At 41.4% G+C, this 24,994-nt stretch overlaps 1 protein-coding gene across 1 annotated transcript; it reads right to left on the reverse strand.

Moving 5' to 3' along the window:
* Positions 1-3,477: 3,477 nt before the first annotated feature.
* FBXO28 (F-box protein 28) lies at positions 3,478-24,597 on the reverse strand. Its single transcript, XM_080651344.1, has 5 exons — positions 24,297-24,597; positions 18,021-18,130; positions 15,206-15,344; positions 10,011-10,206; positions 3,478-8,318 (listed from the first exon to the last, which is right to left on the reverse strand). The coding sequence occupies exons 1-5, from the start codon at positions 24,561-24,563 to the stop codon at positions 7,924-7,926; spliced, it is 1,107 nt and encodes a 368-aa protein (XP_080507470.1). The 5' UTR covers positions 24,564-24,597; the 3' UTR covers positions 3,478-7,923.
* Between the last annotated feature and the right edge of the window lie 397 nt (positions 24,598-24,994).

Consider the following 24,994-nt stretch of genomic DNA (forward strand, 5'->3'; position numbering starts at 1 on the left):
TCAAATGGTCTAAGTTTTTTTTTAAAAAAATCGACAGATCATTTAATTCAAATGTTGCTTGGATACGTGGCAATATTAAGAAATTGTTCATTTCTTTAGTGTGATAATAGTATTAATGGTTCTAGTTGTTGTTTTTAAGTCTATATCTCTTAGCGGTTCATACCCGGGGCAGAAACCTCAGTAAACTAAAAACTAACCAATAAATGATGGCACAGCCATCCCTCCGTATCCTGAGTGATTGGCTCCAGGATCCCTTGGATACTGTATACTCAAGCCCCATATATAAAACTAGAGGCCTGGTGTACAGAATTGGTGCACTGGCAGGGAGGGGTGTGTGTCCCTCAGCCCAGCCTGCACCCTCTTCAATCTGGGACCCCTTGAGGGATGTCTGACTGCCATAGGGATCAGGCCTAAACCAGCAGTCGGACATCCCCCTCACAGTCCCGAACTGCTGGCTCCCAACTGCTTGCTTGCCTGCCTGCCTGATTGCCCTGAACCACTTCTGCCTGCCAGCCTGATCACCCCCTAATCACTCCCCTGCCAGCCTGATCAACACTTAACTGCTCCCTGCCAGCCCAATTGCCCCCCAACTGCCCTCCCCTGATGGCCTGATCACCCCCAACTGCCCTCCCCTGCCTGCCTGGTAGCCCCTAACTGCCCTCCCCTGCCAGCCTGGTTGCCCCCAACTGCCCTCCTCTGCCAACCTGGTCGCCCCCAACTGCCCTCCCCTGCCGGCCATCTTGTGGCCATTTTGTGACCACATGGGGGCAGCCATCATGTGGGAGGGTGTGATGCTCAATTTGCATATTACCTCTTTATTATATAGGATGGTGTAGTATTTGCATATAACCTACATAATCCTCCTGTATACTTTAACTCATCTCCAGATTACTTAACATACCTAATCAATGCTATGTAAATAGTTGTTACACTGTATTGTTTAAGGAATAATCACCAGAGAAAATGTACATGTTCAGTCAGTAAAAAGTATTAAAATACTTATTTTTCAAGTATTTTTAATCCTTGATCAGTTGAATCTGAGGAAGTAGAACCTATGGGTACAGAGGGCTGACTATACATGCAATTAACCATACAATGTTGTACTATACCACCAGTGAAAAGAATGAGGAAGTTCTTTCTTAAAAACATATTTTATTGATTTTTTATAGAGAGGAAGGGAGAGGGATAGAGAGTTAGAAACATCGATGAGAGAGAAACATCGATCAGCTGCCTCCTGCACACCCCCTACTGGGGATGTGCCCGCAACCAAGGTACATGCCCTTGACCAGAATCAAACCTGGGACCCTTCAGTCCCCAGGCCAATGCTCTAACCACTGAGCCAAAATGGTTAGGGCGAGGAAGTTCTTTATGTGTCAATATGAATTAACCTCCAAGATGTACTATTAAATGCAAAACACCAGGTTTGGGAGTGTGTGTATGTATAATACATATATATGTTTCCTTGCATATGCATGAAATATGTTTAGAAAGACATCCTAAAATGATTACATTGTAGGAGAGTAAGTAGGAGTCTAAGGGCAAAGCTTGGGAGGGAATGTTGTTTTTTGTTTTTATTTTTAAATCGCTTTTTAAAAAATGTATTTTTTTTATTGATTTCAGGGATGAAGGGAGAGGAAGATAGAAACATCAGTGATGAGCAAGAATCGTGGATCAGCTGCCTCCTGCACGCCCCCCCACTGGGGATCGAGCCCACAACCTGGGCACGTGCCCATGACTGGAATCAAACCTGGGACCTTTTAGTCTGCAGGCCAGCACTCTATCCATTGAGCAACACCAGCCAGGGCAGAAGGGAATGTTTTTATTTACACCTCCCTTTTCTTTATCTCTTACATTTGAATGGAATGTGGATTTTGACATTCTAAAGGGAAGGAAAAGGATTTGGCTCCAGCATTCTTGTGTGGATTGACAAATATTTTGATGACACAGGCATATTTAGTTAGGAATTTTAAAAGTTCTGCCTGGCCAGCATGGCTCAATGGTTGTGCCTCCACCTATGAAGCAGGAGGCCACCATTCGATTCCAGGTCAGGGCACATGCCTGGTTGCAGGCTTGATCTTCAGTGTGGGGTGTGCAGGAAGCAGCCGATCCATGATTCTCTCTCATCATGGATGTTGTTGTCTCTCTCTCTCCTGCTCCCTTCCCCTCTGAAATCAATAGAAATACTTTTTAAAAAGTCCTTAATGTGTTATCTAGCTTTCCCACCTTTTCCTTATTCTTGCCAGGTCATTTGTCGTTGGGCCATCATACCAGTTATTCCAGAAAGATGCTCTCCAGTCTGCTGTGAAAAGCTAAGGTGAGTCCCAGTAGTTCCTGATGCCAGTAGGAAATTGCAGGTGAGGTAAGCAGATCATACTTTTGCAATCAAGGTGTCCTTCCATGCAGATTTTTTATTTTCCACTTGTTTGTTTTAGAGTAATAACATTGGTAAAGGTCCTTGGTTTCCTAGCAACGTGAGTGTATTACGTAGGCAATGGAACTAAAGATTCCACCCTGATCAGACCCAGGAGGCTGCAGCAGCCTTTCTCTTCCTGCTTCTGTCATGTCTGGGTGACTAGAGTGAAGAGGTGGTGCTGGGATAACTGGTCCCACTTCTGTCACCCTCACCCTGCAGCACAAAGTCATCTGTGACCTCTTTTCTGAACATCTAAGTTCTAGACAAAGAGGCTAAAGCACGTATCCAAGCTCTTCCTGCGAATTTGGTTCTGAGCCATTTACCAGTCCCATCTTTACAGAAGGGGGTGAGATTAATGTGTGTGATTACATTGGAATTTGGAATAGTTTTGGAGCTGGAAGGAATTTTGAAAAGAAAACCAGTATTGTTCCTGGCAGGGCAAAAAAAAAAAAAAAAAAAAAATCAGCGGTCACTAGTTTTGTACTGATGGGCAGCATAGAGTAAAGCGACTGTGGACCAGTGAGGGCTTCAGACCACATCCGCTAGGACTGCCTCCTCCTTAAGATTACAGGTTCTAGAAGCCCTCACAATTCTTTCTGCCTGTATGCCTCGGGTGGAACCACTGCCTCCTCTGAGCCCCGCCTTTTCCAGATTTTAAGTTCTGAATGTTACTCTTAACACAAGGGATTTGGACACTGACTACTTCTAGTGGATGTATAGGATGCTCATCTATATATTTATTCCTAAGTTTAGAATTGATGTACTCTCGTTTCATGCTCCCAGCTATTGTAGAATTTAGTGTAGTGGATGTAGCAGGAAGTACAGCAGCTTTGGAGGCAGGGAGGTCTGGCATTTACTTGTATAGCATCGTGGACGTGTTGCTTAACCCAAATTTGAACATCCCTACCTAGAGAAAAACCCACCTCATAGAGCAGCTGAGGACTCGGATAACATGTAAAACACCCACTCGACCGCTTCAAGAGGCAGCGAGCTATCCCCATGGCATTTGTGCGAAGTAGACTCCACAACCCTTTGCCCATGACATACAAAGAAAGAGGCAGCGCTGGTAACAACACATTTATTTCCGTACCCTGTTGTGTGACTGGGAGGTGTTTTTCACTTTCCAATAACTGAATTAGGTTATAACAACGAAAATTCCAGAAGGTAAACTGGCAGTTTATTGTTGCTCATGAGCATAAGTAAACAGACATGGTACCACATAACGGAGTTTTGAACACTTCTAGACTTTTGGTATAGTTTTGAATATGGACCTGTATACTTTGGCCGTGGACCTAGTAGATTACCAATATGCTTCTAAACCCCATCATTCTCTTCAGACACAACAGGAAAACTTTGGATTTACTTTATTTGATTTCAGAAATTTAACAGATTCTTAGGGAGCTAACAAAGGCCACCATGACTTGAGCCTATCATATTTATCATGATTATATGTATATTGCTATTAAAAATAAAATCATGGTACACAGCAGCCAACTAATTGCTAGTTTCATTTTGTAGATCACTTTATCTGAAAAATAATTCGCTTCAGAATGGCAGGCTATTGGATTTTGTTACATTTAAGTGGTTTTAACTTGCCAAAGAATTGGATGGCATGTCAAATTGGATTTATACGGGAAACAGCTGTTTGCAAGAGGCTGCATTATATAGGATGTTTCTTTTCAGAATGTCTTTTATTCCCGGCTTCAAATCTTACGGCATATGACACTTGTAGACGGTTTAAGTGTTAACACCCTGGTACTCAAGCCTAGAGCAGGATATAAAAACGTGCTGATCACCAAGTATGAGATTTTACATTACAGTAAATTAAAATTATATACTGGTGGACACCGACAAGATAGGGAGTTCCTAGATCCTAGAAAATATTATGGCTAAGGAAATAGAGAACTCAAAAAAAGGAATCACATCCAAGAAACTGATTCAGTATAGTAAAATAGAACTAAGTGCCCTGTCTTAAGAAAAAGTTTATCAATAATAAGGGACAACTGGGACATCATACATCATTTCTTTGGAGATTAAAGTGCAGGCTATGAAATGGCATAGAAAATAATGCATAAAATAGTGCAATCTTAAGGTGCCATTGTTTTTATTATACATAGCCTATGTTTATATGTTCATTTTCTCCCAAAAATCCAGCTGTAGTGACACCTTTTAGCTTATTTATTTAGGCATTATTTATACTTTTACCCACCTTTGGGGCTACATAGAATATCTTAACATTTTAACAAGTAGAATAATAGAGCATACATCTCGGAACTACTAAGTAGAGATTAAGGCAAGCCCCTATAAAGTTCAATACTCCAAAAAACATGGTTTACAAAAAGAAGTTGCTTCCAAAACCAGTGGCTTCAAACTGCATGGCACCCCAGTCATTTTTACAGCACTGTTACTCTGAATACACTTGTGTTTGCCCCGCTATTTCCAGGCTCTGGACATCAAAAGAGGAGCTTAAAAAAACAGCAGGTTCTCTAACCTCAGGTTCTGAAAGAAATTCATATTTCAGCCCATGTGGAAACCAGGCCAAGTCCATGTAGGAGATAAGCCGAGGATCCTGTGGGGGCAGTCTTCTTTTTCTCTTATATATGCCTTTTCACCTTGGATCTGTCTGCACTGTTGTACCATAATCACCTTTTAAGTGGGAATGACCCATTAAAACAGAGACATCTTCTCTGAAAACCAGCCAAGGAAGATGACAGTATTTCATGAAATGTTGTTCTAGAGCAGTGGTCGGCAAACTCATTAGTCAACAGAGCCAAATATCCACAGGACAACGATTAAAATTTCTTTTGAGAGCCACATTTTTTAAACTTAAACTTCTTCTAACGCCACTTCTTCAAAATAGACTCGCCCAGGCCATGGTATTTTGTGGAAGAGCCACACTCAAGGGTCCAAAGAGCTGCATGTGGTTCGTGAGCCGCAGTTTGCCGACCATGGTTCTAGGACATTGACATTGTGGCATTTACATTATTGACGTAAGATCCAGGCAGGATGGTTCTCTCTCTGGGAGACTAGTTTGCAATTTACCTACAACATATGTCAGTTTAAGCTGATCAAAAAAATTTGTGATTTGTTGAACCTTAAATACCATTATGCTATCCAAAAGCAAGTATAAAGGCTACTAAATCGGTCAAGGCAATACCATAACATGTTTTAGCTAGATGGTCTAAGTAAGATTTAAGACTTAAACAACAGAACTGTACTGTTTTATTCTCCAACTGTTATGGAACATTCATGCGTTAACAATCGCAACTCATTAATCTTACCGACAGGTGATTACAAGTGTACACTGTAGAAATTTGGATTTCAAAACAAAATCTACCTTCTAATGTGTAAAAGCTTGTAATGAAAGCCAAATACTCGTGTTCGCTAGTGGAAGACTACAGATACATTTAGGGTGTCTAGATAGTTTCTAAAGAAACCCAGGCAACTTGAAAGAATTCATTAACAACTATTAAAGAAACCATCTGAGGTTAGATCCCTTTGATGCATAAGAATCATACTTTGTAAACCTGTAAACATGTACTTTGTTACTTAAAAAAGTCTTCCTGTTGCCAGGAAAGCAGACTGCTAAAGGCCATGCGTATTCCATTAGGCCTCTTCCAGAGTTATGACAATATGGCTAAATCCTATGATTACAAAAAATGAGACCTGCTGAGAAAATGAGTTCCAGACAGGGACTTTTATGGATGACCTTGGCTGACAAATCTTTTTTGGAAATTGTTTATTTTAAAATTACCTTCCCAACAAACCATGAAACACTTGGAAGTTACTTTATGGTTTTTTCATTGAAAACATACTACATCGTAAATGGAATTTCAAAGTTAGACATAGAATTGATCAAAATCTAAGGACAATATTATGTAAGGACAATATAAAAAATGGGTCAGAAAAAGTTCCATTTGGTGAGGTTAATCTGAAGGATGCAGAACCATGTCATGTTGGACGGATAAAAAAAGGTGACCACTTTGTGCTTTTATTCAACTAAGGTACTTACCAAAACCTTAGGTTTTTATACAGGTACTAATTCCCACCTGGAAAGGGACAGTTTTCTACATTACACCTAAATTTATTTTAAATAACTGAAGCCCAAGGCAACAGTTGTTTAAAACAATAGTCAAATAATGACATAATTTAGTACATTAAAATAAAACTAGAACAGTAATATCTGAATGTCTCAAAAATATACAACTGGGGAAATAGCCACTGCACACAATCTGGAGGCTGTTAAAGTGACCGCTTAGAAGGTCGAACAGTGCAAGACATGCTTTTCCAGTTACAAGCTCAACACAGGAGTGCAAACGAAATTAAAGCTTTTGTTTAAAGTTGAGGACAAGGAAAGCTTGAAGTTAATACAAGAAAACTTCCCTCAGGTTATCTCCCAGAAATGAAATGATCAAAACGCTTTTTCGTAGAACAGTGTTCCTCAATGAACTTTCTTTCAATGGCAAAACTGCATCCCATAGGTTGGGTCCCCTACTCACCCCACTGGTCATCACACTTGATCAAGGAGCACACACAGTGGTGAGTAAGGAAAAGTACTAGTAATCAGAGGTCTGATATCGATAGAGAGAGCCTTGGATTTGGGGTTCTGCCTTAGCCAGTGTACCTGGACCCTACAGAGAACAGATAAAGCAATGGGCTTTAATGCTCTATTGTTCCTGTAAAACTGGAGGACAAATGGACTCACAGCCCCTCCCCCAGAGGCCAGCTGTCGTGGTGGCAGATGTTAAGTGCTTAAATGAACTCAGCGCTGCTCTAACAAGTGGAGAATATAGAGGTTCAAGATCAATACCAGTGCAAGAGCTTTTTAAGTGAGTTGCCTAGGCAATGCATGCATCCATCCATGCAAACGTACGACGTGGCCCCAGAGAGAACTGAAAACATGATATAACTGCATAAATCCCTTGCCAGTAGTTTATAAAAATATATAGTCAATACTGTAGAGGTCCCTTCTACAGTCAATACTATGGAAGTCCGTTTTAGTTACCCATTACTTCAATACCAAAAAGCATTTACTACTTTTCAGACATTCCAGACAAAGGTCACTTATAACAAAAAGTCAACTTTTTTTTTTTTTAAACAAGATACTGTCCATTTAAAAAGTAGGTCTTTTCTTTCAAGTGAACAGGACATTTTCTGTATTAAACTTCTAGTCTGTCAAGACTGGTTTAAGATCCTTAAGTAATGTGCATATATGCAGAAACAAATAAACTTACTTTAAACAGAGCTGCACAGAAAAAAAGTTAACTCCTCAAAACATGATAGAATAGGTCTGGTTAGTACAAATCTATTGCAAAGTAAAAAGGTTCTGTGCGTCAGTTCAACCAGGAGAAGCGGGGAAAGAATGTCCCAACCGTGAGAGTTCAAGTTGAAGTTGTGTTCTGAGCGCCTAGAAGCCTAGGGGACGCCATGTTGCTCACGGTGTCCTGATATGCATGACTGCTCAAGCTACTAAGCCAGGCCTTCCTCGGGAGCCGGGAGCACGTTCCCATTCACTTTCTGCTCCGGAGACGTTTGGACTTCCTAAGGGAGTCTATGGCTTCTGCTGCCTTTTTCCGTTTCCGGGGAGACTCTTCACTCTGCCCAGACCCTGAGGGGTTTCCTACAGCGCTTTCCATGACTTCTCGCAGTTTGCGCTCCAGCTCTGCCAGCCGTGCGTTCTGTTCACCTATGATCTGGGTCTGCTCTAGCAGTTTCTGGTCCTGGTCCTGAAGCTGTTTCTGTTGTTCTTGCACTTTGGTGCGGAGCTCAGAAATTTCACGCCTGAGAACAGTCACGCCAGCACCGTTTGTCTTAACCTGCTGCTGGAGTTTGGTAACCTCTTGTCTTGAAGGGTTTTGCTTGGAGAGGAGCTGCATTGTTGTTAGGGCTGCAGAAGGTCCTGGAACTGTGGGAAAATAGTTTAAAACGGCCAGTTAATCACTTAACATTTCACGCTACCAGTAACACTTCATTAACTAATCTTACTTTGAAACGGAATGTCCTTCTACCAGGTCTGATAATTTCTTCTTTGCAATCTAGTTTGTCTACGGGATTACTCTACTCAGACACTTGGTTTTAACTATAAATGAGTCTGAATTCTGATTCTTATGTTCATGTGGCAATGTATGGATTGCCAGCAAATGGAGGGGAACATTTAATGGCATAAACTTGGATTTAAAATACTATAAAACACTTTTGGACCTAGTAAGAAAATAAAATTTCTATCTTATTTCACCGAAGCCAACATAAACATTGGAGTCAGACGTAGACCTATCATGTTCTTAAATTCTCACTGCATTAGTTACATGCTAAAGCCCCAACTTCAAGGACAAATGGACACCGCTCCTGACGATCATGGAGACTTTTCATGGAGACTTTCTGACACGTGCAGGAAGGCTCTGGAACTATTCTGTGTTAGGAATAATACAATGTCACACGGACATAAAAATCACTATTTTAAACTAATAACCTGTTTTACAAAACAACAACCACCATCTTATCTCCTGAAGGTTTTCTAAAAGGACCAGAGGGATCTGTTGATACCCTAACCCCATGCTATTTTCCTCCTTGTTCATCTAAATACCAGATTTTCCTTCTCTCTCTGTTTATCCAACTTCTACTCATTCATTAGTGCTCAGGTCAGTTTTACCTCTTGTGAAGTCTTATCAGTCCAGCCAACAATGATCTGATCTTAAGATTCTGTCTCTGCTCTCATTTGGCATTTAAATGGACACTCCTTTAAAATATTTCTGTTGCCTACGACAACTGAACTTTGGGTCTGGATATGTCTTACCTTTTGGAACAGTAAGATCCTTGAGGGCAGATACCACGTATTACACTTCCTTTTAGTCTCCACAGGACACAGTACAGTGCTGTGCGCATATTAAGTACTCAAAAAACAGTAGGTATGTTATTAATGCTGAGATGCCATAGGCTAAATTACAGAGAGGCACTCAGTTACCCCACTGAGTAAGTACTCCAGGGAGCTAACTACTCAAACAACATGTTTTATCAAAGTTTTAAAAAAACATTTGCAAGGACTGAGAACACTGAACAGTTTGTCCTTCAGGAGATAAAGGCACAGATCTCTGGGCCCCATGTCCTTTTGTAAAACAGCTACCACAGAAGCGGCAGTGTTCACAACAGCCCAGGCACCCTGTCCTTTGAAGTAGCATCCGGGCACTCTGGGGCTGAAATGATTAACTGGATATTTCCATGAAGAATTTTATCTGGTATATTCAACTGTTTTAGGATAATGAATATTAACTAGTTGGAAACATCAAAAAATATATCTACATATAGCTTTTCACTGAGCAATTTTACTGTAATAAATTTATTTTAGGTCCATAGGTATGGATATGTACAAAAATTTAGCCACAAGACTGTTCTTTAGAGTGTAGTTTAAATACTGAAAAACTAGAGACAAATGTCAGTCACATCAGGTATGGTCTATAATCAGTGCGTCATTAAAGATGATGTTGCAGATACATGTTTACAGACACAGGGAAGTTCAGATACATGATTGAACGGGGAAAGAGCAGGTTATCTCATCTACACAGGAACATGACACACCGAACACAGTCAAGTCAAGGGGTACCTGGGGGCGAGCCCATGAGTCTTCCAGACACATCTGATCCTGGTAGTTTCCTCTTCAGAATTGGAACAATCTTCTCATCAAAGTACTCCATGGCCATGGAGGAAATGTCCCTTAGCTCCTGAAGCACTTCATGAGCTCGCTGAGGGGCTCTGGTAGAGTTGACATATCTCAACACACGGTAAATCTCATCAATGACCTAAAACAACGAGCTCTCATTAGCACTTTCGAGATATATATATGTATATGAAAATAGTTAAATAGGGAGAGAAGTGACTGCTTGTTCTGCAATTCCTGTAAAAATCTGTAGGATGATTTAACTGATGTACTGACCATTGATAATATTACCATCTGGAACGCATGGCTTTGGCCTTGTTAGAATACTTTGTGTGTTTCATACTTACATGTAATAAGTACCAGGCAGTGTGCTGGGCTAAAGAATCAGGATGAATATAGCTCCTGCCCTGAAGAAAATCACAGTGTAACTGGGGAGAAATGTATTAAAAAAAAATCCCACAAAGAGGGATATACACATGCTAAAAACCAGAGGACTAAACTAAGACATTAAATCCTATGTGCAAGCAGGACTAGAGGGATTACCCACACCCATATTCTGCTAATCCTCCAAACCCACTTCACTCTAGCCCGAATGTGTCTCCCAGACCCCCAGGAACCCTGCTTGACCGCCTCCTCTCGTCTACACTGCCACCGTGCTCTGTCCCTGGAGGTTTTGTTTCTCTAAAACTTGCTATGGATTAGAATGAGGTCTCCTCAAATCCCACTAGCTTGCTGTCACCAAAGGGTAGCAAGAGAGCCTTTTTCATTTCATGGTAACTGCAATGGGGAAACACTAGCATACCGGCATAGCATACAGGGAGAAGAAACAAAATTCTGAAAATCCTAATTCTCTTTCTGGAATAGTAACTGAACCCTCTTAGGGCAATTTTACCCTCCGCTTTACTCCCTGGGAGTTTATCCTTCATCCTTCCCCTGGCTCCAGCACAGACCTGAAGACAGTAATTCACATCTCTGAAAACTCCAGTGCGGATGACATCTATTCCAAAGGGCCTTTACCTCCCCCAATTGTGGGTTAATCACGAAATGATTGCCACCACGATATCTCAAACCACTTCAAATCCCACTCATTCCTCTTGTTGCATTTACCTGGCCAGCACCCAACTCAGGAACAATTTATTATCTACCTTCTCCTTACGCAGGCTGCTGAGTCCTGATAGGAAACCATAAAATCCCACAGGATAAATAGTGCGAGAGGCTCTTTCTACACGTTTCACATAATGTGCCACATGCTGAATCCTGCCCGGGTTTGAGATGATAATAAAATATTAGTTATGAAAAATACTTCTAAGTTTTAAAATTGTATGAGAGAAACCAAATACAGTGACCAGTCATCACATTCCTAACATTACGGTTCACTCTATCATGCATATGTTTAAACTGGCACAGTAATTGCCCTGGCTGGTGATTCTCTACTCTCTGCTTATATTAAAGAACTAGAGGCCCGGTGCATGAATTCGTGCATGGGTAGGGTTCGGCTAGCCCGCCCCAATCAGGCCAGGCAGCTGTGGGGAGGGGACACCGGAGGTTGGCCGGCCAGCCCCGCCCCCAATCGGGGTGGGGGGCCCCTGGTCAAACTCCCAAACTCCCGGTAGAGGGGACAATTTGCATATTAGCCTTTTATTATATAGGATGGAGTCCAAAAAAGGTTATCAGAACTCCCTAGTGAGCCAAGATGGCTGTCAGGGGATGCGAGGGGAGGGACCTAAAAATTCAATATGAGAATAAATTGATTTGATTTTTAAGAATGTCATCACACTAAAATCAAACTTAAAGGACACAAAAATACAACATTCTGGAAACATAAACTCATATTAGAGAATACTCTTCAAAATGACCCATTTTCGCCCTAACCGGTTTGGTTCAGTGGATAGAGCATTGGCCTGCGGACTCAAGGGTCCCAGGTTCGATTCTGGTCAAGGGCATGTACCTTGGTTGCAGGCACAGTAGGGGGCGTGCAGGAGGCAGCTGATCAATGTTTCTCTCTCATTGATGTTTCTCTCTATCCCTCTCCCTTTCTCTCTGTAAAAAATTAAAAAAAAAAAAAAGACCCATTTTCTTAAAAAATTTAGATCAAGAAACAAAGTGTAGCCGAAACCGGTTTGGCTCAGTGGATAGAGCGTCGGCCTGTGGACTGAAGGGTTCTGGGTTCGATTCCGGTCAAGGGCATGTACCTTGGTTGCGGGCACATCCCCAGTGGGAGGTGTGCAGGAGGCAGCTGATCGATGTTTCTCTCATTGATGTTTCTAGTTCTTTATCCCTCTCCCTTCCTCTCTGTAGAATATCAATAAAAAATTTAAAAAAAGGAAACAGTAGACAACTATTCCACACTAAAGAAGAATAAAAGGCCATGTATGACTCTGGACTGGATTCTGGACTGAGAAAAGAATAGTTAGGAAGGTATTATTGGGATAAGTGATGAAATCTAAATATGGGTTATCAATGAGATATTTAATTTTAATTGTATCAATGTTAAATATCCTGATTTGAGATCTGTACTACAGTACAGAGGCCAACTAACCATTCTCTCAAAATGGTTGGCCTCTGCTCACATGTGTATGTGAACGCTGACACTGACCATAAGCTTACTGTAAAAAGTTTACTTCTATATGTCAGATAGAAAGAAGATTGGAGAAATGTGTATAGGAATAAGCCAACAATGTGAACCCCCTTAGTTTGGAGAGAAGATGAATGGATATCAATGTAGTGGTCGGGGTCAGCAACTAGGTCCCTATCTGACTTGTGCCTGTTTTTGTAAATAAGATGGCACTTAAAAAAACTGATTGATTTCAGAGAGGAAGGAAGAGGGAGAGAGAGAAACATCAATGATGAGAAAGAATCATTGATTGGCTGCCTCCTGCATGCCCCACACTGGGGATCGGGCCCACAATCTGGGCATGTGCCCTTGACTGGAATTGAACCTGGAACCCTTCAGTCCGCAGGCTCTATCCACTGAGCCAAACCAGCTAGGACTAAGATGGCACTTTTAAGAAACAAAATAATCCAAGCTGAATTTAGTGTGGTGATTAAAACAAAAATTATTTTTTAACTGTCCAGTCAAGTTCAGGTTTACAGGAGAAGAAGAAATTAAGAGACGGTCTTGTGAAGCAATGGGTATTGTGAAGGGAAAATGGAAAAAAACAGTAAAGACCCACAACTGAGAAATCGGACAACTTGAGTGCCGCTTTTGTCACATCACTTAAGGCTCTAGGCCTCAGTTTTCTCACCAATGAAATAGGGATGATACTTCTATCCAGCTTGCATGGCTGTGATGGAAAGTAACGCGATAATATATATAAATGCTCTGGGAATTAGAAAGTATTTCATAAATATGAGGGCAATGGCAAGAGAAAGAGATAGGTATCTGCCTATATGATACAATTAGGCACAAAATTCCTTTTCAACTGCTCCTCTCCTGAGGGCAAGGTCAAGGCTGCCGTTAAGGAGCTGCCCAGAGCAAATGCCCAAGGGGACCTACTGCACCTTGAAAACTTAAGACATTCTCCACTGCTGCCATTTCGTTTTTATCCTTTTATTTTGGTACTAGAAGCAAGAGGTCTGCAAGTGGTTTCTAAAACAAATGGATTTGACCTCATTTGTTTAGACAGTAAAGATCATCATTCCAATCACACAATCCTAATGAATTAGAACAAAGATTAGCAACTTCTATAAAGGTCAGATACTAACTACCTTGGGCTTTGAAGGCCACTGGACTCTGCCCAAACAACTCAACTCTTGTTAGTAATAGCTGACTGAATTGCCTCTGAGGGTCATGAAAACGGCAAGATGTTTCTTAAATATTCATATTCTTAACAATGAGATATGCAATAAAAATGAGGCTATAGGGGATAACTAGTTCAGTGAACTTCCCAGGAATACTTAAGAGATAAGGCCTATCTATCAGATCAGGATACAATCTGGCATTAAGAATCAGAATCTAGCCGGGCTGGTGTGGGTCAGTGGTTGAACATCGAACTATGAACCAGGACGTCATGGTTCGATTCCCAGTCAGGGCACATGCCTGGGATGCAGGCTGGATCCCCAGTGAGAGGTGTGCAGGAGGAAGCCAATTCTCTGTCATCATTGATATTTCAATCTCTCTCTCTCTCTCCCTTCCTCTCTGAAATCAATAAAAATATATTTTAAAAATGTGTGTGTGTATAATGAGAATTTAAAATTTCTAATTGGTCACCCTTTTAGAATATCCTACAAAAAAGGAATGTAGCTAATATGAGGAAAGTGAGATATACCAAAGAATATTTAAAATAAAGTGAAAAGAAACAGAATACCCCCCCAAATAAATACCACATAAAATTGAAAATAGAGAAAGTGCGTACAAAGTAATGCCGATGTTAATCATCTATGGAAATAACAAAAAAAGAACATTCCAATTTTACTAGGTAGTAATTAGTTCTAACCATGTTGGTACTAGGTAGCAAAATGACCTTTAATTCCACCTCCACCCTTCCATATAAAAAAAAGGATAAAGACACAGTTCATCTGAATTTACACTCAATTCAAGAAGGATGATACTACTGAAGGTTTGAGTAGCATACTAAATACTGGGGCCTTTTAACTTAGTAACAGCAAATATGCCACATATAGTTATTTCTGGGTTAAACAGCACTATTATTTAGCTCTGAGTATATTGCTATGTAATTATTCATTCTTTTCAAATCTGGATGTTTTATAAAGTTCTCATGAAACATTTCTCAAATAAAACAAGACCCAGCTTGTCCCTCCCACTCCACCCCCCGCCCCTAAATTATAACAATCTTGAAGGCAGGACAATACTTATCTTGTTCATTGCTGCGGTATCTCTGGCATCTTAACAAAAAGTGAAAGCTCAAAGTTTTTTTCTTGAATATGAACTCTTAACAGGCTTCTCTAAAGAACAGCAGGGCTCCTACTGTGTATTTCATAATTAACATTTTAAATATAAAGAACACACAAATGACTCATATTTCTATTAGGTACTGTACAGAAAGAAGCTCTACAAATCCATCCACAAAAACTCATTCCAGGGCATTAGGAACAACTCTGACATTTAAAAATCACTGTAACTTTATAATGAAGTTTACATAGTACAATCCGGCTGTTCTAAGTAAGCAGTTCTATTTTACCTTTCCTGGGATGAAGCAACAGAGATTGGAATCCACATACTTCATGAAAGTCATATTTAACAGTGAAAGCCTTGTTTCCACCGCAGCAAGGATGTCTGCATGACGAGCTAATGAATGGTTTCTCCTTTCTGACTCTCTCCTATAATTAGAAAAGCAACCTTTAAAGATGCGCTCTGGACTACAGCGTTAACCAATCCAAACATCTTAATGAAACAACCGAACATTTACATGTCCAATTAGAAATCTACAATTGGATCATAATTCAACTGTAAGGATAAATAAATCATTATGTCCAGAAATCTTAGCTAACGACTAGCACTTACTGACAAAATACTTAGAAAAAAAAAATTATGGCCGAAACCGGTTTGGCTCAGTGGATAGAGCGTCGGCCTGCGGACTGAAGGGTCCCGCATTCGATTCCGGTCAAGGGCATGTAACTTGGTTGCGGGCACATCCCCAGTGGGAGGTGTGCAGGAGGCAGCTGATCGATGTTTCTCTCTCATCGATGTTTCTAGCTCTCTATCCCTCTCCCTTCCTCTCTGTAAAATATCAATAAAATATATATTTTTTAAAAATTTTGTTTTGTTTTTTTTTTGGCCTAAATCAAGCCTAATGGCTGTTAGAATCAGAAAAATTAGAAAAATGAAAGAATTACACTTGGACGTATAGAGATTGCATCTTTTGGCCTATAAAAGAACTCATTTAAACTTGTTAAAGTTTTATTAAGAAATAATTCAGATATAAAAGCCACGTTTAAAATGTACAATTGAGCGGTTTGGGTGTATTCAGAGTTGTGGACCCATCATCACCTCGAATATTAGACCATTTTCATTACTACAGAAAGCAAGCCCATACACATTATCAGTCACTCCCATTCCCCAGTCTCTGGCAACCACTATCTGCTTTCTGTTTCTATGCATTTGCCTGTTCTGGACATTTCAGATAACTGGATGTGTGCAGTATGTGGCATTCTGTGTACATCTTCTCTCATTTAGCACAGTGATGGCCAAAGAACATTCTATTACCTGTCATATTATTTTGGTTATCTATTTATCAGCTGTTGGACTTCTGGGTTGTTCCTACCTTTTGGCTGTTATGAATAATGCTGCCGCGAACATTCTTATCTAAGCTTTTGGGTTCACATAGTTTAATTTCTCTTGGTTCTATACCTAGGAGTGAAATTGCTGGATCACTATGCTTAACTTTTTGAGGAACAAGCTGTTTTCTAAATGGCTGCATCATTTTGTAATTCCATCAGTGATTTATGAATGTCCCAGTTTGCCCACACCCTTCCCAGCACTGTCTGTCTTTTTCATTTGAGCCATCCTACTTAGTGTCTGATTCGCCATGCCCTGATGACTAACGATGCTGAGCATCTTCCATGGCTTGCAGATCTTCAGCATGTCTTCTCTGGAGACACGTCTATGAAAATCCTTGGCCCGTTTTTAAATTGGCTTGTCTTTTTATTGTTGAGTTCTAAGAGTTTCTCAGACAATCTGGATACAAGTGCTTTATTAGCTGTATAAGCTGCAAATATTTTCTCCCAAACTGTGGACTGTCTTTTCACTTTCTTGATGTTGTCCTTTGAGGCAAAGAAGTTTTAAATGGTGATCAAGTCCAGTTTGCCTTTTTCTTCTGCTGCTTGAACTTTGGGTGTCGTACCTAAGAACCCAGTGCCTGACCCAATTTCATCTAAAGGGTTTTACAGTATAGCACTGACATTTACAGGTAGGCCTATGACCTGTTTTGAATTAACTTTTGTATGTGGTGTGAAGAAGTCCAACCTTCTTCTTTTGTGTGTAGATACCCCATTGTCCCAGCATCATTTGTTGAAAACATTATTCTTTCCCCACTGAACTGTCCCTTGTTAAAAATGTAAGGTTTATTTTATGGACTCTCAGTTCGATTCCACTGATCTCTATGTGTGTCCTTGAGTCAGTACCACATTGTTGTATTACCGCTTTGTAGTAAGTTTTGAAATTGGAAAGTGGTAGTCCTCCAACAACTCTGTTCTTTCTCAAGATTGTTTTTTATTATTCTGAGTCTTTTGTATTTCCAGAGAAATAGTAAAATCAGCTTACCAATATCTTCAAAAAAGACAGCTAGGATTTTTTGGGGGGATTGCATTAAATGTACAAAACAATTTAGGGAGTATTGCCATCTTAATAGAAAATCTTCCAGTCCCTCAGCATGGAATGTCTTTCCACCTAATTCCTCTTTAAATTCTTTTAACAATGTTTGGTAGTTTTCAGTGTGCAAGTCCTGCACTTGTTTTGTAATATTTATTACTAAGTATTTTATTATTTTCGGTGCTATTATAAATGGGATTGTCCTCTTCATTTTTTGAATTGTTTATTGCTAGTGTATCCAATTATAGAATTGATTTTTGTATATCAATCTTGTATCCTATATCCCTACCAAACTCATTTATTAGCTCTATTAATTAATTAGTGTATTCCTTATGTATAAGGTTCCATACATACAAGATTATGTCATCTGTGAACAGAGAGAGGAATGCCTTCTTTTCAACAAGAATGTCTTTTATTTCATTTTCTTCCCTAACTGCCCAGGCTAGAACCTCCAGTAAAATGTTGAACAGAAATGACGAGAGGGAGCAAACTACAGTAAAATATCTCTTACTGAGATCTGGGTACCCCTTTACTACGAATGACTATTTAACAAATAAAACATATTTTAAATACTGATACTAAAAGTAATTCTTTTTCTTCTCTCTCATAACACCCAAGCACAAATCAGGAAACACACAAACAAAATCCCCAGTTGTAAAGCATTGCCATTGCTAGCCATGACACACCTTGGGAGTTGTGCTTTGACTTGTTTCTGACATAGATTATGGTACCTCTCCACTTTTAGAAATCCCTGATTCAACATTCTCTGGCAGACCAAGTCCATTCTTTTACAAACCTACAGGGCGAGAGGAGGAGAAAGAAGAATTTTAGAAAGTAATAATCAAATGAATGACAGACAATTAACTTAAGACTCATAACTGAACACTGCAAGTTCTCTGTGCCAGTATTGTTCCCATTTACGGTCTGAATCCTTGAGTCATATGTGGGTGAATCCCTCATACTTTGCAATTCTGACAATAATGCATTAAAAATTGATATGTATAGGCAAGGAAAACTTTTTTTAAAATATATTTTTATTAATTTCAGAGAGGAGGGGAGAGGGAGAGATAGATAGAAACATCAATGATGCAAGAGAATCATTGATTGGCCGCCTCCGGCAACCCTCCTCTCCCTCATTGGGGATCGAGCCCGCAACCCGAGCATGTGCCCTGACCGGAAATGGAACCACGACCTCCAGGTTCATAGGTCAACGTTCAACCACTGAGCCACACCTGTGGGATGGAAAACTTATCTTTTAATTTAGGTATTTGTTAATAGTTCTAAATGTATCCCCGTTAATATGGTCAGAAACTGTAGTCCTGAAGATCAGTAAGATAATATATTCAAAGGTTTTTAATGGTTTGAAACAAGGGAAATTCTTAAGATAAAAATATATATTCAGCCCTAGCTGGCTTGGCTCAGTGGATAGAGCATCAGCCTGTGGACTGAAGGATCCTGGGTTCGATTCCAGCCAAGGGCACATGCCTGGGCTGTGGGCTCAATCCCCAGTAGGGGGCATGCAGGAGGCAGCCAATCAATGATTCTCTCTCATCATCGATGTTTCTATCTCTCCCTCTCCCTTCCTCTCTGAAATCAATAAAAATATGTTTAAAAAATGTATATTCGAGCTAGTGTATACGACCTATAACTGGAATGAGAATTCTTACTCATTTCTACTAGTGATTTGGGTTAACTATAGACAGTTTCTCTATTCCAGATACTATAATGTCCTCCAAAGAATCTAAACATGTGTAGCAGACGCTCAACTATTTTGAATCTTTAAGTAATATGATGTTTATATACAGTAAGAGCACAGGATCCAAACACCTAAATTTGAGTCCAATCTTTATGCTCTCTTGAGCAAGTCAGCTACCATTTGAAAACCGGAGTCAGCCACCTGTAAAATGTGGATAGTATCTAACTCAGGGACATCATGAGGATTAAATGAAACAATATATGCTAAATCATTTGGTAAACTCTAAAGTGTTACATAAAAACTATGTTAAATAAATTTTAACTTAGTAATAATTTAGAAACTATGCTCCATATACTTAGTTATGTTTCTGAGATATCTCAGCATCTTTATCTTAATGAGACCTAATACTTAGTATTTGTTTGTTTGTTCTTTGATCCCTGACAATTTTGCAGTGACTCAGAGTTATCAACCTGAACATTAATTCTCATTGTACAGATGTTGATGGTGACAGGGCAAGAGAGTGAGATAAATCTGTATCAAGATCAAGTTAATCAGGCAGGGGCTGTCTTATACTTTTTTCTCTTTCATAACACCCAAGCACAAATGTTTGACAAATACCTGCTGAAACTATTGATACAAGTTTGCTTTCTCCTGGGAATACAGGGACAAAAAAAATCAAACTGGTTTATGCTAATAAAAGCATTAGTACTCTAATATTAAATAATAGATACGTCCTAAATCACATGTCAAATTAAAGCTATTAAGGAAAACAGTTCTTTTCATATATATTTTTTTACTATATATTTACTGACTTCAGAGAGGGAGGGAGAGGGAGATAGAAACATCAATGGTGAGAGAGAATCATTGATTGGCTGCCTCCTGCACACTCCCCACCGGGGATCCAGCCCACAACCCGGGCACGTGCCCTAACTGGGAATCAAACCGTGACCTCCTGGTTCACAGGTCAATGCTCAACCACTCAGCCATGCCAGCCAGGCTGCACAAGGCATCCTTTTTTTAAAATATTTTTGATTTCAGAGAGGAAGGGAGAGGGGGAGAGAGAGAAACATCAGTGATGAGAGGCAATCATTGATCGGCTGCCTCCTGCACTGGGGATCGAGCCCGCAACCTGGGCAGGTGCCCCTGACGAGAACGGAACCCGGGACCCTTCAGTCCACAGGCTGATGCTCTATCCACTAAGCCAAACCAGCGAGGGCCAGAAGCCATCCTTTTAAGATAGTACCTTCTTCAACATTGTAAGAATTCACAGCTCTCAGTTTACCAGGACATACAGGTATATCTGGTCTCTCTCCTTTTTTTTTAAATGAAATAATGATGATAAGAGATAGAAGCTATTGTTGTTGTTTTTTTAACATCCTTACTTGCTTCCTCCACCACAAGTTGTCAACCCCAGAGATTCTCAAAAACAGTTTCTTAAATTTGACAAGTCTGTGAAATAAAATGGTAGAAAGTAGGAGGGAGTCTGATCACTAGTCCAGGACATCTGAAACTTCACACATCCAAAACCAATCTCATTTTAATCTAAGACACCCTTCTGCAATTATTTTGTTCCACTATACGTCTGTTGTTGTTGTTTTGTTTCTCTGAGAGGAACATTCTTCTACCTTTACTCACTGGATAAAAACTCAATGTCTTGAAGAAGCCTGTCCTGATAAACCCTCCCGATTGCCGACACCCTTGTACGTGTCTGCTTGCACGTGTGGTCCTGGTGCTGTGAGTGTGCTCAAGCAACACTGCTTCAGTGAAGATACTGACAGAGTTCCTGACTGAGCCCCTTCACTCTCAGACTAGAATCTATAGGAAGAAGGAATTACCCCCCCCCCCCCCAAATATTACAGTCTCTTACTTGAACTTAAGCACCTCTGAATAACATCAATGACCTGGTGATGAGATTGTAAAGAAAAAAGGAAAAGCAGCAAGAAAGAGAGTATTCTCTATGACACAGCAGGAGGAGCAGTGGAGGAACCCCTGGGGTTCCCAAGGTACTTTCCTGAGTTTGGGAGGCCAACTATGTGCATAATATTAAGGTATTACCTGCCACGTTCGCTCTCAGTTCTCTCACAACATACAGTGGAGTTCGCCAGAGGCAACACAACATCTGAGGACATTGTTCTGACAGCTGATACACTGTATATGCTTGTGCTTTCTAGAAATTTCTAAGGTAAACTCTTAGGGTCCTCAGCAACTTTTAAGATTGTAAAGGTGTCTCGAAACAAAGAAGTTGAGAACCACTGAGACAGAGCAAGAGATAGGAAGAAGACAGCTTGCCTGGTTTAAAAAAAAAAAAAGTAATGGTTTCTCATTTTCCTACCCATCAACCCTCTCTATAACTGAAATTTTCTAACATTGGAAGAAAAGATGTGAAAGGAATTACAAATGGGTAACAGATTTAACTAGCTAGAGTGCTCGAGACAAAAGCATGTATTTGTATATTTTGTTATCAACAGAAAAGTTTCATTCCAGATAATGCGCAAGACTTCTGAATCTGACCTTCAGGAAAACGTATGTCCTGAGCCACTATCAGGATTCTATTACATTTACAGGCACTCCCCTTGCCCCCCACAAAGTATCTGATAGGATCTCCCTAAAACCTCAGAAAGCCTCCCCTGCTCCCGAGTCAGTGCTGTCCTTTCCAAGTGGCTTTACTCTGCTCCTTGACCTTTGCCTCCCATTTCGAACACTCTCATGCCTGTCAAAGGGCCTCGGTGACCGTCTACTGCTGCATCAGCACAAGTTTGTCTGACTTACTAGAAAAACAACTCAAAGTACAGGTTTTGTCATTACAAAAGTTGAGTCCAGGCAAATAATTTTAAATACACTAGAGGAATTAAATACTTAAAGGTAACTACTTAAAGTCCTGTGTAACCAGGATTTCCAAGCTCTGGGTACATTTTTGGAGCAACTCGATGGCAGAAAAGCAAACAAAGGACTTAATAAGGCACTTGGCCAGTCCTTTGGAAATGACTGGAATGGAGAGTCAAATTTCATTATTCACAGCGACAGGAGGCAAAGCTTGTTATCAACCTAAGTGCACAAATCACTGAGAAATGTTACGTTAGCAATTTCAACATAGAGCAAATCTTTTAAAGAAAATATCGAATATTAAGTACCTGTTCTCTAATTTAGATGCTAACAGAATTATGACTGAGGTCCTAACCAGGCAGTCAGCTGGGAAGGAGGAAAAACAAACACCTGAACCATCCATAAACTAGCCAATAAGGCCGAGTAGCTGACATTTAGCTCATGAAACCAATTCCTTCCAACCATATCCAGCCTTAATTCCCCTAAAAAATAACAAAGGAACTATGTAATTTCTATGCTTCATAACACCATACGTACTAAAGTTCCTGGATTTTTTGGCAAACAACTCTTAAGGTACAAATGCCCACTTAAATAGAAAAGGCATGTAGAGCACCCACCAGCACTGTCTCTAGACCGCCAATTTCATCTAAAGGGCATAATTAAATTTAATGCTGACATCTAGTAGCTAGAAAGAAAACGTTAACCTAAATTGTACCCTATGACACCAAACCAAAGAATCTAAAACTAAAGGCATCTCCACCCCCCCACCCCCCCGCAAGAGAGTATTCATTTAATGGACGAATTACCCATTAACCTCACGTAAAGAAATGAGTAAGTTCCCTTTTGCTCAAGTAGACAAAAACACATCTCGGAGATGTAAAACTGGCTGCAGCATCTTTGGGGTGGGGGGCTCGGAGGGTTGGTCAGGAAGGGCTCCTTGTGAAAAAATCTTTGAAACTACAAGTCTGTACCCTTAAAAGGTTAGGAGAGATAGTTGCTTAAAAATTCAGAATGCAACTAAATATATAGATTGTGGGATGTGTTTTAACTGTCCCCTAGAATGGGCTAGTTCTCCCCCTTTAAAAATGTTTTTAATTTTTAAAAAAGTAAAACAGCTAACAAAAGAACGAAACCCCCAGTTTTCCTCAACACTTATATAAAGCAGAACTGTGACCATTCCAAGCTTTGCAAAGCTATTGTCTGGCTTGAAAGGCTCAATTCAAATGTTATGTATGCCCAGACACCATGCATGCCTCTGCTCAAACACCATTCTTTATACAAATTTGAAGAAATATTTAAGATTCTACATGAAATTCTAAGGGTGAGATATGTTGAAAAGTCAGGGACAACCCATTTTGAAATACACTTTTCAACTGAAGAATTTTCCATCCTGCAGGCTGGAATGAACTGCTGTGTTGACTAGAAAAATAAAATCAGTCATCAGTTTGAATTAATATCAATAAGCTTTGTTTAAAAAAAATTGGGTGATTTCCTTTTAAAAAATGCCATTACAATCCATTTTAAACTGGAGGTTTAACCCTGAAATACACCTATTGGTTAGTAAGAAAATGCCAGACACAGCACATTCAGAAACACGTCTTTGTCCTCTTAAAAACAATCCCAACCACAGATTGAGCGTCTACACAGCCTCGGGCTGCAATCACTTCAAGATGTCCACCCCCTTCATCTCCTCCTTGCCACTTGACATAAATTCACGGAAAGGAAGCAAAACACGTCTGAACTAAGACATGCATCAAACCTCCAGCCAACCCTCTGGCGTGAAATAAAACCCCAAAGGCCAAGTCATCCTTTTTGTAAGTCACTGGTGGCCGGACTGCTGTGATTGCAGGGCGAAGACCTCTCCCGCAGCTGGCCACTAGTTAGAAGATGAACTGCCAGCGAGAGACCCCGGGTCAAGGGGCAAGTCGCTTCACTGGCGGGGGGGGGGGGGGGGGCGTAAATGTCGGGGCGCAGCGGCCGGCAAGGGCCTCCAGTTCCCCGAACCTCGGCCCGATGTGGGGAGAACCCACCGACCCTACGTGATCTTCTCCAACAAGGGGGGACAGTAAGTCCCTCTAGCAGACAGACCGGCCCTGGCTGGGTCGCGGGGTCATTCTGCCTCCTTGGGAGTTTTGTCCCCCAAACCTGGCCGGGCTGGGGGTGGCCTACAAAGGGCACCCGACGAGCCCCCTCGGGTGTCCCCGCTCAGGCCGGGCAGAGATGGAGAGCCCCACTCCCTCCACCTCCCGCCCCGCCTCTTGGGTGGGGGCGAAGTGGCCCCAGAGAGTCGCCCCCGGCCCCGAAGCAAGGGCGGTCTCGGGACAAACCCCGCTGACAGGCGCCGAGAGGTGGGGAGACTTTAGGGCGGGAGGGCCGCGCTCCCCTCTCCGTCCCTCCCCAGATCTCGGGCCGGCGGGGTCCCGGCGGGTGGGGGGTGCCTCACCAGGCGGAGCTGGCTAATCTCGTCGTAGGACATAAAGCTGAGGATGTTCTCGATGGCTACGATGGGCAGCGCCACCAGCGTGTTGTTTTGAGGCAGCTGGTCCGGGGCCAGCGCCGGGGCTGGGGGCGTCTGGGAGCCCGGCTGCGGGGGCTGCGGCGCGGGCGGAGGGGGCAACCGCTGGGTAGAGCCGATGGCCGAAGAGGGGCCGCTGTCGCCGTAGCCGCCGCCTCCTTCCTCAGCCATCCTCTCCTCCGCCGCCGCCGCCATCTTGGGGATTTAATTCCTTCCCCCACTGCGAGGGGATCAGGGACACTTCCGGTGCGTCACTTCCTCCCCTGGGGCCGCCGGGGAGGGACACCTGGGGAGGGGGCGGAGCCTACGGGTGACGGGCGGAGACGCGCACAAAGCTGTTTGTTGGAGTGGCCAGGAGGCCAGGGCCAGGGAACCCCGGGAGGGTGACCTGTGATCTGAGATGGGAGAGACTCCAGGGGAAGGGAACCCTGCCTATTGCAGTCACTTCCCCGGTGCAGTTTTCTTAACGAGCTTCCTGACAAAGGATGGTAAAAATGATGTGGACCCATACACGTAGACAGAACTATGTGTTTAAAATATAATTTTTCAAAAATCCTAATAATAATTGACTTAGGTAAATAAAAAGGAATGAAGTGTTGATTAAAACTATCCTATGGATGAAGCTT

This window comes from Plecotus auritus (assembly GCF_963455305.1).
Source record: "Plecotus auritus genome assembly, chromosome: 14".
NCBI classification, from domain to species: Eukaryota; Metazoa; Chordata; class Mammalia; order Chiroptera; family Vespertilionidae; genus Plecotus; species Plecotus auritus.